The 16430-nt window shown below is 36.5% G+C and overlaps 2 protein-coding genes across 4 annotated transcripts; both read left to right on the top strand.

The window, feature by feature from the left end:
- Nucleotides 1-4075: 4075 nt before the first annotated feature.
- Nucleotides 4076-10739, top strand: LOC107807908 (uncharacterized). 2 transcript variants are annotated; one of them, XM_016632362.2, is made up of 9 exons: nucleotides 4076-4321; nucleotides 6036-6107; nucleotides 7505-7594; nucleotides 8098-8140; nucleotides 9275-9381; nucleotides 9608-9703; nucleotides 9789-9979; nucleotides 10102-10171; nucleotides 10310-10739. In XM_016632362.2, the coding sequence occupies exons 1-9, from the start codon at nucleotides 4133-4135 to the stop codon at nucleotides 10430-10432; spliced, it is 981 nt and encodes a 326-aa protein (XP_016487848.1). In that variant the 5' UTR covers nucleotides 4076-4132; the 3' UTR covers nucleotides 10433-10739. The 2 variants fall into 2 exon arrangements, with proteins under 2 accessions (XP_016487848.1, XP_075083146.1); XM_075227045.1 differs by lacking the exon at nucleotides 10102-10171.
- Nucleotides 10740-11759: 1020 nt separating this feature from the next.
- LOC107807910 (ribonuclease 3-like protein 2) lies at nucleotides 11760-16202 on the top strand. 2 transcript variants are annotated; one of them, XM_016632365.2, is made up of 4 exons: nucleotides 11760-12389; nucleotides 13384-13536; nucleotides 14698-15038; nucleotides 15818-16202. In XM_016632365.2, exons 1-4 carry the CDS (start codon nucleotides 12024-12026, stop codon nucleotides 15990-15992), a joined length of 1035 nt encoding a protein of 344 aa, XP_016487851.1. In that variant the 5' UTR covers nucleotides 11760-12023; the 3' UTR covers nucleotides 15993-16202. The 2 variants fall into 2 exon arrangements, with proteins under 2 accessions (XP_016487851.1, XP_016487850.1); XM_016632364.2 differs by having other exon boundaries at nucleotides 11762-12389; nucleotides 14605-15038.
- Nucleotides 16203-16430: the final 228 nt, after the last annotated feature.

Below are 16430 nucleotides of genomic sequence, written 5' to 3'. Positions count from 1 at the left end.
ATCTGAGTCTTGGCTTTATCATACATGTCCTTAATCAATTCTAATGTAGGCTACTGGGACCCCTTTAGCCTCCAAGCGTCGCTAGAGCACCTCTATCAAGACTTTGCCATATGCTTTCTCTATATCAATGAACACCATGTGCAAGTCATTCTTCATCTCCCTATACCGCTTCACCAATCTCCTCACAATGTGAATGGCTTCCATAGTCGAACGCCCCGGCATGAAACCGAACTAGTTCTCAGAAATGTATACACTGGTCCTCACCCTCACTTCAACCACCCTCTCCCAAACTTTCATAGTATAGCTTAGCAGCTTAATCCCCTTATAATTATTGCAATTTTGAATATCACCCTTATTTTTATACAGAGGAATCATCGTACTCCACCTCTAATCATCAGCCTAAAAATGACGTTGAATAGCCCAGTGAGCCACTCCAAACCTGCCCTACCCGTATTCTTCCAAAACTCCACAGGTATTTCATCAGGCCCGGTAGCTCTACCCCTGTGCATCTTATGCATAGCCCCATCGACCTCCACTACTCTTATACGCCTACAATACCCGAAATCACGATGCATCTTGGAGTGCTCCAAGTCGCCCAGCTCAATGTCCCTATCACCCTCTTCGTTCAGGAGTTTATGAAAATATGTCTGCCATCTTCGTCTAATTTGAGCCTCTTCCATCAAAACTCTACCCTCCTAATCTTTGATATACTTAACTTGATCCAGATCACGAGCCTTCCTCTCTCTCACTTTGGCTAGCCTGTATAGATTCTTGTCCCTACTTTTGGCCCCAAGCTCTTCATACAAACGCCCAAACGCCGCAGTCTTAGCCGTAGTAACCACTAACTTCGCCTCCTTCTTAGCCCTCGTATACCCTTCCATGTTCATCCTCTTCGCCTCCTCGCCCATGCTCTCTATAAACGTCAAGTACGCCGCTTGCTTGGCTTCTATTTTCTCTTGTACTTCCTCACTCCACCACCAGTCACCTTTGTGACCGCCGGAGAAACCCTTCGAGCCCCCCTAACACTTCTCTCGCAGCTACTCTAATACACTCAGTTGTCGTGGTCCACATACAACTCGCATCCCTACTGCTCTTCTAGGCTCCCATAGCCAACAACTTCTCCCTCAACTCCTGCGCTTTTTCACTAGTCAAAGCACCCCACCTGATCCTGTGTTGACCATACATGACCCTCTTCCTCCTCTTCCTCACAATCTCTAAGTCCATCACCAATAATTTATGCTGAGTCGTGAGATTCTCGTTTGGTATAACCTTGAAATCCATGCACAGACTCCCTATCACACTTTCGGAGGAGTAGATAATCAATTTGAGTCTTGGCCAATTAACTCCGGAATGTAACCAAGTGCTCCTCCCTCTTCAGAAAACACGAGTTGACAATCGCCAAATCAAAGGCTTTATCACAGTCCAACAATGAAGTACCTCATCCGTTCCTAACTCCAAAGCCAAGTCTCCATGCACACCGTCATACCCCCCAGATGTTGCCCCAATGTGACCATTGAAGTCACATCCTAAGAATAACTTCTCGGTGAGCGGAATGCCATGTACCAACCCGTCAAATTATTCCCAGAAACGCCTCTTAATCTCCTCGTCCAAACCCACTTAAGGTGCGTAAGCACTAAACATATTTAAAGTAGACCCTCTCACAACCAGCTTAATAGACATCAGTCTGTCGTTCACCGTCCTAACTTCTACCACTAGCTCCCTACGATCTCTGTCAACCAAGATACCTACCCCATTCTTACCATGCCGCGTCCTGAGACCCACAATTTAAACCCATCAACATCTCGAGCCTTCGACCCCATCCATCTAGTCTCCTGGACACAAGCTATGTTGATCTTCCTCTTCTGGAGGATCTTCGCTAACTCTATAGACTTCCCCGTCGAAGTTCCTATATTCCAGGACCCCACTCTCAGCCCAGAGACCCCCGAACCGACCTTTGTCCCCCCCTCCCCCCCCCACTCACCCCATCCACTATAATCTACAAAAAATTACGCTAAAACTGTCGCTAAAACAGACAAAGGATTAAACTAAATGAGACATGTCTAACACTTGCAACTCTAACCACTAGAAATGTATATAGATAAGACAAACAGACAAGCAAGAATTAAACTAGTGATAACAATAGATATCTAAAAGAAGGCCAACAGAACAGCTACAAAGAAATCAAATTACAGTCTAAAAATTCCTAAACAGTCACTAGCAAGAAAAATATCCAGGCAGATGCACTAAAATAATTATAGGCAATCAAGAATTAGGCTTAAACTAATGCAAACTAATTGGATACTAACAAGGGAGACAGAGATATTAAACGATGAACAGGAAGTACCAACTCTCGGTTAGTGCGAAACCTGGGTGAATCGTCGTAAATGTCAAGGTCGCGCTTCCGTAGTAACCTTAGTCAATTTTCCGCTACCTCCAACCGATTTTGACGTTAAATCCAAAGAGGCCTTAAATTTATTTAATAATAAAATTTTATATATTATCTTAAGTTTATTCTTATGGATTTTTAAAATATAAAATAAAGTATTTTATTAATATTTTTGTAGTCAATATATTTGTAAGTTGATAATAATCAATTCTTGTAATCTTCCTTGAGATATTCTATATCTTAGGTAAGATTTTGTTAAATTTATCTTAGTTTATTAATATTTTTAGAAGAATTAACCCAAATAGCCGCCCACCCTACCATTTAAACTAAAAATAGCGGTGAATATATAATATATACATAATTTATGTATTACATGTGTATAATTAATGTATAATCTATGTAATGGCTAGAAAACGTAAATAATTAATCTGGCTGCTATTTGTGTAAAGATCCCATATTTTTGTAGTCAATTTATTTTTAAATTGACAATATAATCAATTCATGTAATCTTCCTTGAGATATTCCTTATCTTAGGTAAGATTTTGTTAAATTGATTTTGAAAACTTCTTTTTTTCAACTGAGACAGCTACGATAAAAACTATTAAAATTATTCTATAAGCAATATAAGTATTTAGAAAAGGAATTAAGACTTTACGTGATTAAGTATGCGAAATATAATTGTTCTTAGCGCATAAATTCCAATAATTAAGCTATAACCATCAATGTCATGGTTACAAATGGCCTTTAGAAAATATTCAAGGTTGAGACAATGCTTTAACAAATCATCGCTTAATAATCTAATTAGCGCGAGCTTGGAAAATATCTACAAAAGGCACTCAAAGAATGAAGAAAATATTATAAAATCAAACTTGTTAACAAGATTTATTCAATTTAGAGTGAATCAGACAAAAAGATAGGAAGTAACTGTAATTTTAATTGCCTACCATAATTACTTTAGTCATATTTCAAAATAACATAAATTTTAAAAATATATGCTTAATGATTGGTGAAAATTGGCAACAAATGATTAAAAAGATTTCATTTATCACAAGTACATAATTTCATACATATTATAGTAATATGAATAATATTGAGGCCTAAAATATATGCTTAGGGGTTATGTTATCCTGGCAATCATGGGTTAATTTTTTTTAAATATAAAAATGAGTGTATCAAATACTGATTTTTTTTCAGGCCAATTTAAAATTTTAAGGCGATATAAAAATCAAGAAAACTTAAAAAAGAAAGAAGAAATGCATAAAAAGAAGAAATAAACTTTGATTGTATAAGAGAATTCAATCGTCAAGTTATCTATAATACACACTTACAATTGTTATTGCAACATTAGAAAGAAATCTAAACGCGATCATTTTACGTTTCTTTATAATAGATTGAAGATCTAAACCAAACATGATTAAAAATTCCTAAAAAGTAATACAATAACTGTTATTGAAAGTTTTATCAGAACAAACTTAATTTCAAATCAATATTTATTAAAAAGAAACTTATTACAATTATGAAATATTGAATGATAAAGCTAGCCTAAACATCGTCGTCATAATTTAAAAAGAAAAAAAGAAAATTGAAATGTTTAGAGGTAGTAGAAGGGAAGAAGCACGTGAATGGCACGTTTCATAATTTATGATGCCACGGTTTTAAATCAAACGGTGAAATTCATCTTCGTTCAGTTCGGAACAGAAGAAAAGGCAAAACATAAACAATAAAGCTTTCAGTTGAGCCTCTGATATGGCAAACTTACCTCAGTCTTTCTCAATCGGCGTTGGCGGTTTCGGCAGCGGCGGAGCGGCAGCATCCTCTTCCCCTTCAGTCGGAGCTCCGGCCGATAAGGATCGCAAAATGCAATCCGCTGAACAGCTTGTGCTTGATCTCAGCAATCCTGATCTTCGAGAAAATGCTCTTCTAGAACTTTCCAAGGTTTATTTTTTTCCTCTCTTAAAAGTTTTTGCTTTCATGTTTTCGTTTTACCGACATATCGCGTGATTCTATCGACTCCGTGGGCATGATTTTTGTGTAATTCAGTTCTGGAACACCGTAAAATTTTATATAACTTAAGAGCTTAGGAGTTTTTTTTTTGATGTCCTAGGGCTAAAGTTTGAGAATTGTAGGAGAATGGAGATACTAGGTTTTGATGACTGCTTGTCTCTTCAGTGAGTTGAATTGTAAAAAGGAAAAAAAAAAGAGCAACTGGAATTTTTGGATTCACCGAGAATTGGGATGGAAAAGATGTTGATGACTACCAAATTTACCTATTAGATGTTTGTTGGGAATAGTAGGAGAAAGGAAATGGTAGGTTTTGATGAGTATACGCGGTGGCAGAGCGAGGAATTTATATACGGAGAAAAAATTACTAGTTGGGATTTGAATATGTAACCTAAAGCAACTTTTGAAACCCCCTTCACCACTACACTAGAACTTTATTTATAACCAAAATAAATTATTTTTACCCTATTTGCACGGTATAATTTTTCGCCGAAAGGATTCAATTGAACCCCTTTCTCTCTTACTAGCTCCACCCCTGAATGTATATGCTTGTTGCCTCATAAAGTTGAATTTTAAAACGTGGAAATTGGTATTTAAGTTTTTTGGCTTCTGGAAATTTGGGATGGGAAATGATGTCGCCCACTGCCAAATGTACCTATTAGATGCCTGTTAAGAATAGTAGCTGAAGGAGGAATATTGTAGGTTTTGGTAACTAATAGACGCTTGCCGCTTCAGAGAATTGAATTCTAAAATGAGCTTGGATTCGTTTAGATTCGGGAAATTTGGGATAGGGACTGATGTCGCTGACTGTCAATTCTACCTATTAGATGCCTGTTAAGGATAGTAGCTGAAGGATGAATATTGTAGGTTTTAGTAACTAATAGACACTTGTCGCTTCAGAGAATTGAATTCAATTATGAGCCATTGGTCTTCTGGATTCCGGAAATTTGGGATAGTAACTAATGTCGACAACTGCCAAATGTACTTATTAGATGCTTGTTGAGAATATTAGTAGAACAAAAATAGTAGGTTTTGATAACTTTTAGATACTTGGTCGAATTGTAAAAAGTGAGCAATTTGGATTCGGAAAATTTCTGATGCCAAATGACCCAGCGACTGCCAAATGTACCTTAAGGCATTTTTTTGTGTGCAAGCTGTTAGATTTTTTGTTTAACTTTATATGTTTCTTTCACAGCTCAAATAGCATCTACATGGCTGCTAGCTTCAGTAGCACAATTTGACAGTTGTCAGGCTAACAAGTTTGGGGTCATGAGTATTGTTGGAATTTTCCAATTGATAGATTTCTTGATTTGTTTGTTAGTAGGGGTTAGCAGCTAAACTATCCCACTTTGTATATTCTTGTCTTTGATTCAGATGATAGTCATTGCACACTTTCTCTAAAAGTAGTTTCTATTTTGGTAGTTTAAGATTCCAGATCAAGTGAGTGCTAATTAGGGCTATTACAGTCATTTCAACAGCTATCTAATGAGTTTAACTCAGTGAATGTTGATTCAAGTTGAGGGAACTCACTCATTCATAAGGAATAACGATACAAATCTGATGTTATGTATGGCCGTGCCTAAGGGCATACATAAATCTTTTTAAGGTTTACCTAAAAAGATTTGTTATTTTTCTTTTCTTTTTCCAGAAGAGGGAACTGTTCCAGGATTTGGCTCCCTTGTTGTGGAATTCATTTGGTACTATCGCTGCACTCCTACAGGTACTCCGAGAAATGTTCCATCATAATTCTAGAGTTGATCTCATTTCTCAGATGCACCTGCATGCTAAAAGTAACATTCCGTACTGTAATTCCAGATTTCTTCTCTGTTTGTGCACGTTTCTTCGGTGGTTACAAATGCTTCACACTGTGCACTATTAAAAGCGAGGACTGATGGAAACATCTGAATGACTTTTTACAGCAAAGCTGTCAATAAAACATCTTAATGACCTTTGATTGGGGTTTAGTGAGGAATTCAAATTGTTAAAATTTAAAGTATCCTGTAAAATCCTAGGCGCTTAGTTAAAAAGAAAGGGGGGGGGGGGGGGTTGTAGAGTCTTACGATGTTTGTGAAATTTTTCTGGCTGAGGAGGCGGTGGGAGCTAGTTCTTCATCGGCCCATGGGTTTCTTCCCCATTGTATTTGGACTCAGCTCATAGCAATTTCTGAAACTAGACAATGTATGACATTTTCTTTGTGCATGTTGGATTGGCTTATTATTGGTAGCTAAGTTGCGCAGACTCTTCGATTTTAGTGCCGTCCCGTCCCGATACGAGACGGGGACGGGATAAGTCCCGGATTCGGTCAACTGACTTCGGACACTTTGACCGGAGTCCATCGACAAATTTGGGAGAAAAATTGAGAATTTGATTTCTCAAAATCAAAAATAAAACAGATTTAGGATAATGAAAGAATAATGTCCATCTTGGAGAATGAAAGACTGAATTCTACAATATTCATGTAAGTTTTTCACAGAATATCTCTCAAAATTTACAATATTTTTGTAGCTCTATTTTTTATTAGCCGAATTCCTGCACCCGTATCCATATCCAGATCCGCACCCCCGAATCTTAAAATTTAGATTTTGCCGAATCCGATACTCGGATCCGTCCCCGTATCGGATACCCACACCCGAGTCCGTGCAACTTAGATTGGTAGGAATAGATATAAATGAAAATGATTGTGGGCTAAAAAATTGGAAATGAATATACAGGGGGGTTTAAAACTAGAATCCTAACGTGCTTTTCCTTGTTTGTTGTGGAGGTAGATGGAGAAGAGGGAGCCGAAACACCACTAGAAGGAGCCCCCTCCCCCCAAAAAATGCACCACTAGGAGGAGAAACTATTCTGTCTTGTGCTGGGATGTCATTTCAATTTACTCTCTATTTAACTGTTTTTGTACCTATGCCCAACCACATTATTGGTTCAGTTAAATTAGCTCTTTTACCATGGCGAGAAACCAGACTTGTATTCTCTGTCCAACCATTTAATTATTATTTGTTAAACTTCTGTTGTGGAATTTTTCAATCCAACTATTTGATTCTTATTTCTTAAACTTCTTTTGTGGAAGTCTCTAGCTTTTTCTATATCTTTTTTAAATGTTATTTTGCATGTTTGCAGGAGATAGTTTCCATCTACCCTGTTTTGTCACCACCAAACCTGTCTCCTGCTCAATCCAATAGAGTTTGTAATGCACTAGCACTTCTTCAGGTATAGAAACTTCTTTTCCTTGTGGTTTTTTTTCTTGATACTGTTTCTATTATTCATTCTTGTTGGTGATCTTTAAAGTAATGAGTTATTATCATTATATGATTTCTTAATAATGATTAGATCTCAGCAGTAGGATATAGAAAATTGTATAGGTGTGGGATTGTGGTTTATGTATCAAGAAAGGTGAAGGAGTGGTTATGCACTGGACTGGAAGGTGCTCAAATTTTCATTTTATTGACATGCTATAAATATTAGTTGGCAATACCTGTTAATAGTGAAGTAGTTTTAAGTTTTTATTATTTACCTGATCAAAGAAAAAGTTTTGAGTTTTATTATTATTACATGGAGCAAATTGCATGTCAAAGATCAGGTTTTAATAGTAGTGTAACTGCTTTTTCAGGGTAATCTTATTCACAGTATGCCTCCATTATTTAGTTTTTTTGCAAGTCAAATCTTATACTGTTTCCTAATGAAACTGCCTTCAATTGCTTTGTATTTTGCAGTGTGTAGCCTCTCACCCTGACACCAGAATGTTGTTCCTCAATGGTAAAGATTCTGTTTCTTCTTTTCTTTTTTCTTTTTTCTTTTAAATTGTTGTAGCTGTTTCTCAATTGCAATCAGCTTGGCCTTTTTGATATACAAAAAAAGCCTTTTCTGGCTGCTCTTTTAGGTGGAATGTCATTGGAGAGAAGATGACAATATCCATAAACATCCTATTGTATATGGATACATGATTGGCCTGTCTTTGCTTGATACGGATCATTAACCTGTTCAGTTGATATAATTCCTTGACAGCATTGTTATTGTCTTGTTTCTTATATTTGTTCAAGTGCAGGAACGCTAGAAGTTGTTTTATGTTGTTATGTAAATCGTTACTTCTGTTGATTTGCAGTTGTTCATGAATGCAAAGTGTTTCTCTTAACAATGTCACAGATACAATTCTTAAAACCCCTCATTTACCTTATCCCAAAACAAAAAAAAATATTCTTAAAACCCCTCATTTACCTTATCCCAAAACAAAAAAAAATATTCTTAAAACCCCTCATTTACCTTATCCCAAAACAAAAAAAAATATTCTTAAAACCCCTCATAGTTACATCTCTTATACACAGGCACTTGCTTCGTGCTTTTCACTTAATAAAATTCTTATTTACTTGTCAAACACAGACAGTCAAAAAATAAAACCCAAATAGTATCAAATTAGTATCACTTGACATTCACTTGATAAGTCTTTAGAGGAGAACTGGAATTTGATTTTCACATGAAAACACTATACTTGGATGTATGTTATCCATTACTCAGGAAAAAAATTATACATTTTTCTTGGAATTCACAGCTGTCAAGTTATAGAGACTGTCCTGCCTCGGCAGTCGCTGATGTCCATAAAGAGGAGGAAAATTACATGTTTGTGGCCTTAGGTTCATTGAAGCACTGGGTAGTGCAACACAGTCCTAGATATACTATCCCGGCCCCCATATTATTCATGTAAAATGCTTTGTAACCTTCAAAAACTAATACATATTGTAAAAAAGAACCAAATAGATGGAGTTTATATTGTTGATGTGTTTCCGAGATCTGGATCGACCTCAGTTCGATGATAATCATAATTGTGATCCATCATAGTTGTGATCTTTTGTTGCTTTCCTTGATAAATCCTTCTGACTGTTTCCTACTTTGCAGCGCATATTCCGTTGTATTTGTACCCTTTTCTTAATACAACAAGCAAGTCAAGACCTTTTGAATATCTGAGGCTTACTAGCTTAGGTGTCATTGGTGCCCTGGTGAAGGTAATAAGTCTGCTGAATTTCATGCATCTTTTTCTCTTTCAGTGTTAGTGTTATTAAGGTTTTGTTCATGATCATATCTACTGGGAATGACAGTCTATGAGAAGGAAACCGTGATTAGTTATAATTTCAGGAGCTCAAGATGCTGTTTATGGAATCTTTCCCTGCCTTAATCCATTATTGTTCTAAAGTTCAGGGTACTCTGTTTCTTTTGATTTTTTCTGTGCAGGTTGATGACACTGAAGTTATCAGCTTTCTCCTATCGACAGAGATAATTCCCCTGTGCTTGCGTACGATGGAGATGGGGAGTGAACTGTCAAAAACAGTGAGTGCTTCCTCAATGACAGTTTCCGACCATATCCTCCCTTGTTGATCAGATTTTCATGCATCTAATTTGCGCATGCTGACAGGTTGCAACTTTCATAGTGCAAAAAATCCTTCTAGATGATGTGGGTCTGGATTACATCTGTGCCACAGCTCAGAGGTTTTTTGCAGTAGCCCAAGTTTTAGGGAATATGGTTGGTGCACTCGCTGAACAGCCTTCATCAAGACTGCTGAAACACATAATTAGGTGCTATCTTCGCTTGTCAGATAATGTTAGGTTAGTTTTCTGTATATCACCATCCCAGTTTTCCTTTCAGCTTGCTTATGTGTAATATATCACAGCCCTCTCGTGTCTGCCCTTTTTTATGGGCTAAAACTGATATGCACTGGTTATGGTAGGGCATGTGATGCACTGAGAAATTGTCTTCCGGATATGCTTAGAGATACCACCTTCAGCAGTTGTCTTCGTGTACGTAATGCTTGTAATCTAAGTAGCTTCCCACCCCCAACCTGCTTCTCCCATAAAACATGAAGCATTCTTTTTCTGGTGTTAGACCTTTTCTTTTTCCTCGTATCGTTGATTGAGTGTGCCCATTGTGCTTGTCAGGAGGATCCAACAACGAGGAGGTGGCTACAGCAGTTGATCCATAATGTTAGTGTGTCTCGGGTTTCTTTGCAGGCTGGAGGTTTTGATCATATGCTGGTGAATTCACTGAGTTCACACAACTAGAACTTAATTGAGACTTCCTTGGATCTTTCACTGAGTCCCACATTGGTGGCTTGGTTGGAGTATTTAAGGTGTATAATAGGAATGCCTATCTTTACGCGTATTGCCATAGCGTATTTTGTGAATTTTGGAGATTGGCAACTTTATTATTTGCTACAAATAGGAGACCAACAATGTTATTAGACAATCTAGCAAACTTTATTTATGCAGATATGGATTTTATCCTCCTTGATGAGATATAAAGGTGAGAGAGCTCAGTGCATTTACTGAGTAGACTTCCCTGATTAAATTAATGAATTCCTTTCATTTAGCTCTAAGGGTGTATTTTGAAAAATATTTTCCAATTTTCTCATGTTTGGTTGGCTTAAATATTTTGAAAAATATTTTCCTCATGCACTCATTTTTGGGCCGAGGGTTTGTCGAAAACAACCTCTCTACCTTACAAACGTAGGGGTAAAATTACATACGCACTACCCTCTTCAGACCCCCCTTGTGTAATTTTATTGGATATGTTGTGTTGTTAAGCTTAGCAACAAAAGGTGGGGAATATCACCAGAGACGGAACTACGGAACTAGGATTTGATGTTTATGAGTTCTGAATTTATTACCGAACCCATAGTTTGTTTTAGTTATTGGATTTGCAATTAAATATTTATACATATTTTATGAATTTTCTAATACAAATATAAGATTTAAGCAAAAATTATTGGGTTCGTCCGAATCCGCAACTAATTCTCTCCCTCCGCCCCTGAATGTCATAGTACATAGTATAAAAACATGCCAACTCCATTCCTTACCTCGATGACCTTCAGGATAGACCAAATGTTTTTACTTACACTCGAGACTTAGATTATGTTTGTATTGCTATGTGGTCAAAATGGATTTCAACCTGATCTTAAATTGAAACTTAATTTTTTTTCTTAATCTTAGCTCTGTGCTATAAATTACTATAATACTATCAAATATATAAATAAAATTATTTGTTAACATATAAATTACCTCTTTTGTAGAAATTCAGAGGGAGAAGAAGATGCAATTTATGAAAAGTTACACTATCAAATATATAAATAAAATTATTTGTTAACATATAAATTACCTCTTTTGTAGAAATTCAGAGGGAGAAGAAGATGCAATTTATGAAAAGTTACAATTCCCACCACAAAATAGTATACCTATATTCCTTCATTTATATTATTTTTTTATCGGAAGACCGAGAACTAATTATCGATACTTTGGACTATTTGCACACATTCTTTGTGAAATGGTTCATGCATATTTGTTGTCAGGAACAACAAGATCAAGTTGACAAGTACAAAATTGACAAAGCTTCCATAACTTCAATTTCATAAACTAAGGTCGTTCAGTTGCAAAACGAGATATCTAGGAATTAAAAATCTCAAGATTATAATCTGGAGGTAGTTAATCCCACATCTAATATGTAATAGTTAATACCACTATATTGGTATAAAATTTTCACCGGTATTAGGTAATACCCATAACCAAACAATAGTATTAAAACAAAAAAAACAAAAAGCAGTTGCTATTACATTTCAGCTGTGACAGTCAATACTTGCGATCGCCGGAAAATTGCGCGATGATGACGGAAGCAAATAGGCTACCGGCGGAAGAAATCACAAACACGGCGACATACGTAACGGCAGTAGAGGAACTATTGAAGTATCGATTCAAGAACACGAAGCTTCTAGAAGAAGCTCTAACTCACACTTCCTGTAATTCTTCTTCAGCTTCTAATAATTACCAGCGGCTCGCTTTCGTCGGCGACGCAGCTCTCGGCTTAGCCATTTCCAGTTATTTCTTCTCGATTTACCCGGACGTCGACTGCGGTAAGCTCACTGACCTCCGCGCCGCCAACGTCAGCACCGAAAAGCTCGCTAGAGTCGCCGTCCGCCACGGTCTCTACAACTACCTCCGCCGCAATTCACCGATCCTCGATGAAAAGGTACATAAATACTCATTTTAAAAGTGTTTATTCCCTTTATTTTCATTTTATTTATTATTATTCTTAGTTTGATTGGGCATAGCGTTTAAAAATGTTAAAAAGTTTTTGAATCTTATGGTCTTAAACAAGACGTGTACAGGTCATTTCATTCCACAAGGAGTGTCATTAAGGAAATGAGAATATTGGAATTTAAAACTTATAAACTACTATATATAGAAATGTGATATTCTTTTCCAAACAGACTAAAAGGAAAGTACTACACGAAACAAAAAGAATAACTTATATGCATAATGTAGCAGATAGCCTGGAGTTATCTATTAAGCATCTTATAAAGAGTTAGAGTGTATAGAAATTAAAACTTTTTAAAAAACTTTTAACAAATCCACCTACTGATCAGACATTGTTTAGGGGGTAATTTATGTATGTCCCATAAAAACTTAAATACATGAAGGAAGGGAACATGACACTTTACCACTTCATATTATAAAAGAAGGGGAGACATGCCTTCCCCTTTTCGCTTTAAGGTCTTTAGATATATATATATACACACACACTCATCTAGATGAGTGCTCAAAGTACAGTTTAACCATCTAAGCTGTGAGGACTCCTCCACTTTACAAAGTAACTAGCTTTACAAAAGTAAAACAAAGTAGAAAACTAATAACTTGGGGGAACTCCTCCCAATTACTATATGGATATAAAACCAAGTTTCCGAAAATTTAAGTCCTTTGGTTTGGATTGTCTAGTTTTAAAATTGGGCTGTTGCATCTTGTCCAATATGTATGGCCCTTTTGCTTCCTTGTGCAAGTCTTCAAACTTTGAAAGCCGTACTTGTTTAAGATAGTGAAAATTCCAGTTAGCCATAGCATATGGCACTTCATTTGCCTTCAGTAACAGTGTGTCATTGCGCATTTCCTTGGCACAAGATCCATCGAACTAAGTACAATAGTTCTTTTGCGGAATTGTAATAGAGGGACTTTGAATTTGGGCATAGGTGAAAGAATTCGTGATAGCAGTGCAACATGAGGCGGAGATGGAGTTCTATGGAGGAGTGATGAAAGCGCCAAAAAATCTTGCAGACATTGTGGAGTCGGTCATGGGAGCTGTATATGTGGATTGTGGCTTCGATGTCAATGCTTTCTGGGTGGTCAGTCTCTTTCTTACTATTTAAGTTTGTGTTGGCCATGGATCTTGTAAAAGCTCTCTTTTCTTTTTCCTTTCTGTATGTAAAGTATTAACGAATTAATCAACTATGCCTAAAACCGAAATAGTTAGGTTGGCTATGCTCATTCTCTATATTTATTTCTCTGGATTTCTAATATAGCTTGAAAATGTAATTATGTGGAATTAAAGAGTTGAGTCTCACAGGCTTGTTGGCTATTAGCAAGTGCTTACGATTTACAGGCTCAATGTTAGTATACAAGGGGTTTTAACTGTTATTTATCGAACATGTTTTCACAAACACCTAGTTATCTTTGTAAACTTTGCATCGAACTGACTCAAGCCATACTCCTGTTTAATATTTGGTAATTTTGCTGCAGGCAGGAGTGATATTTGGTAATGCTTTTTATGTGTCATTCTCCAATGTTGAAAGAAACGATTAAGATGTATTCCTAAAACAAGAATTTTAATTGTAATTCTTTTGGGTGTTTTACTGAAACTCTTATCCGTGCAATTAAATGTTGTGCTGGTATTTGGAATGTCGTTTTATGTTTGTTCTGATGTATGATTACTCATTTGAATTAGCAAGGTTTTAAAGGGGTGTGTGTGTGTGTGTGTGAGAGAGAGAGAGAGAGAGAGAGCAAACAAGGTTACAAGTTGAAATTTGAATTTATACAGATATTGAGAAATAAAAAGTGAGTTTGCATGAAGAAAGGCTTCTCATATTTTGGGTTTGTATCATTGGAAATCAAATGGGGAAGGGAAGAAATAATGAGGTATTACATTGTGGAAATTTGGCAATTAATTCAAAATGAAAAATCATGAAAGCCAATTCGAAATTTGAGCGGTTAACGTTTTAGCTTCCACCTGACCCCACATCAGTAAACAGATGTAGCATTTCTTTCTGTCCTCCAATAGTAGACTTATTTCAGAGATTTCATCAAGGTCTTAGGAATTCAGTTTTATTTTCTTTACCTAAAAATGGTCCATTCTTGCCTTTCAAATAGAAATGATTTCGTGATGTTTAGATTTTTTAGTTGCCTTTTTGTGTTAGATCTTTAGAGGCCTACTCGAGCCTATCATCATGCTGAATATGTTGAAAGAACAACCACAGCCTGTAACAATGCTATTTGGACTTTGCAATAAGGATGGAAAACAAGTTGAGGTAGAACATCGGAAAGAGGGAGATAAAAACATTGCTAGCGTCTATGTTGATGGACAATTTATTGCATCAGCTTCTTCTGAGCACAAAGAGAATGCAAAGCTTCAAGTTGCAAAGGCTGCTCTTAAAGAGTTGTTCTATGACCCTTATGATAAGATGGACGTTGAACTTGTTCCATCTCAGAAAAAAAAGACAAATGTTGACTTTTCTCCATTTCAGAAAATAAAGATGGATGTCGAATTTGACCCAACAAAAGAGAGTGAAGGAGCAAAGCAGAAACTGAATGAGCTTTGTGGAAGAAAGAAATGGTCCAAACCAAGTTACAGGTTAACCTTTTACTTTGAGTGTAGTTGTTCTCATGAGTAAACTTAGTGCCATTTTTATCAGATATCTGTCCAGTGGAAAAAGTTAGTGCTCGTTGCACTTGTACTGAATCTGTAGCTGCAAGCACAAATTATATTATCAAGTTTAACATGCTTAACATGTTGTACCAGGGAATCCTAGTATTATATTCTTAATGTTGTCTGTATATCTGTTTGTCACTTCAGTATTGGAAATTAGGGCAAGAGATTGTTGCCGCAAGATCAAACTGTGACTTGATATTGAGCTGTGAAACTACCAATTTTCTCTACTAGAAATAACTTTAAGGTTTGATTGCATCTTGCATGGAATGGGTTAATAGATAAATAAGAGCACTAAGACAGATTTAGAATTACGTCATTCATCGACGTACACATATATGCTGCTTATACTTTTTGGACGGACAGCATAAAATGAATTTATTCAAGTATTGCTTTCTAAATATACCTTGAAATGTCTGAGGTTTAATATTTTGAGAAAATTTTTCTTTTGAGACCACTCCATATAAAATGGATTGTTTGGACTAGCAACAGGGTGTGCTTTTACAGCTATGAGCTATATAAAATGAAATGTAATCACCTAACAGAATATGCGTGCCGTTTCGTACAGGAAAGATCTTCATTTGGCAATTCTTTCTGAGGTTGTTTGTCTCAGTATCCAGCTGCCATGTTTTTCTGTTTCTGTTGCAGTCACATATAAATGTATGAATTTGGTCTCGTTAATATTTGCTTTCTGATGGTTGCAGAATAGAGAAAGAGATAGGTCCTGCTCACAATAGGAGCTTTACATGCTCTGTGCAAGTTTCAATTGGTGAAAGTGTGCTTTCTGTGACGGGAAACGAGAAGTCACGAGTAAAAGATGCAGAGAATTCAGCAGCTTTAGCAATGATTCAGGGTTTGCAAGAATCCAAGGTCAGTTAATTATAAATATCCCATGTTCCATTTCTGGATGAAGCAGACAGCACAAAGAGGAATGTATAGCTTATTCAGGTTCTATGTCGATGGTGGAATAGTCATCTTTGGTTGCTGCAAAGTGAATATATATTCAGGTTCTCTGTCGATGGTGCAATAATCATCTCTGGTTGCTGCAAAGTGAATATATATCCAGGTTCTTTGCCGATGTTGCAATAATCATCTTTGGTTGCCGCAAAGTGAATATATATATCAATCCATTTTGACCTGCCCAAAATTGACCCAACCCGCCCATTTGACATCCCTAGTTGAAATATTGTCATAAGTCTACCTGGAAAATATACAACAGTAGAGAGTGCATCACTTATTACGTGATAATGCAAAAGACATCAGCACCTACCACATCAGACTGAACTCTGGCCAATTCAGTGTCCATCTCCGAAGTAA

Source organism: Nicotiana tabacum, chromosome 12, assembly GCF_000715075.1.
Source record: "Nicotiana tabacum cultivar K326 chromosome 12, ASM71507v2, whole genome shotgun sequence".
Taxonomy (NCBI): domain Eukaryota; kingdom Viridiplantae; phylum Streptophyta; class Magnoliopsida; order Solanales; family Solanaceae; genus Nicotiana; species Nicotiana tabacum.
This window is presented reverse-complemented; position numbering and strand designations above follow the sequence as displayed.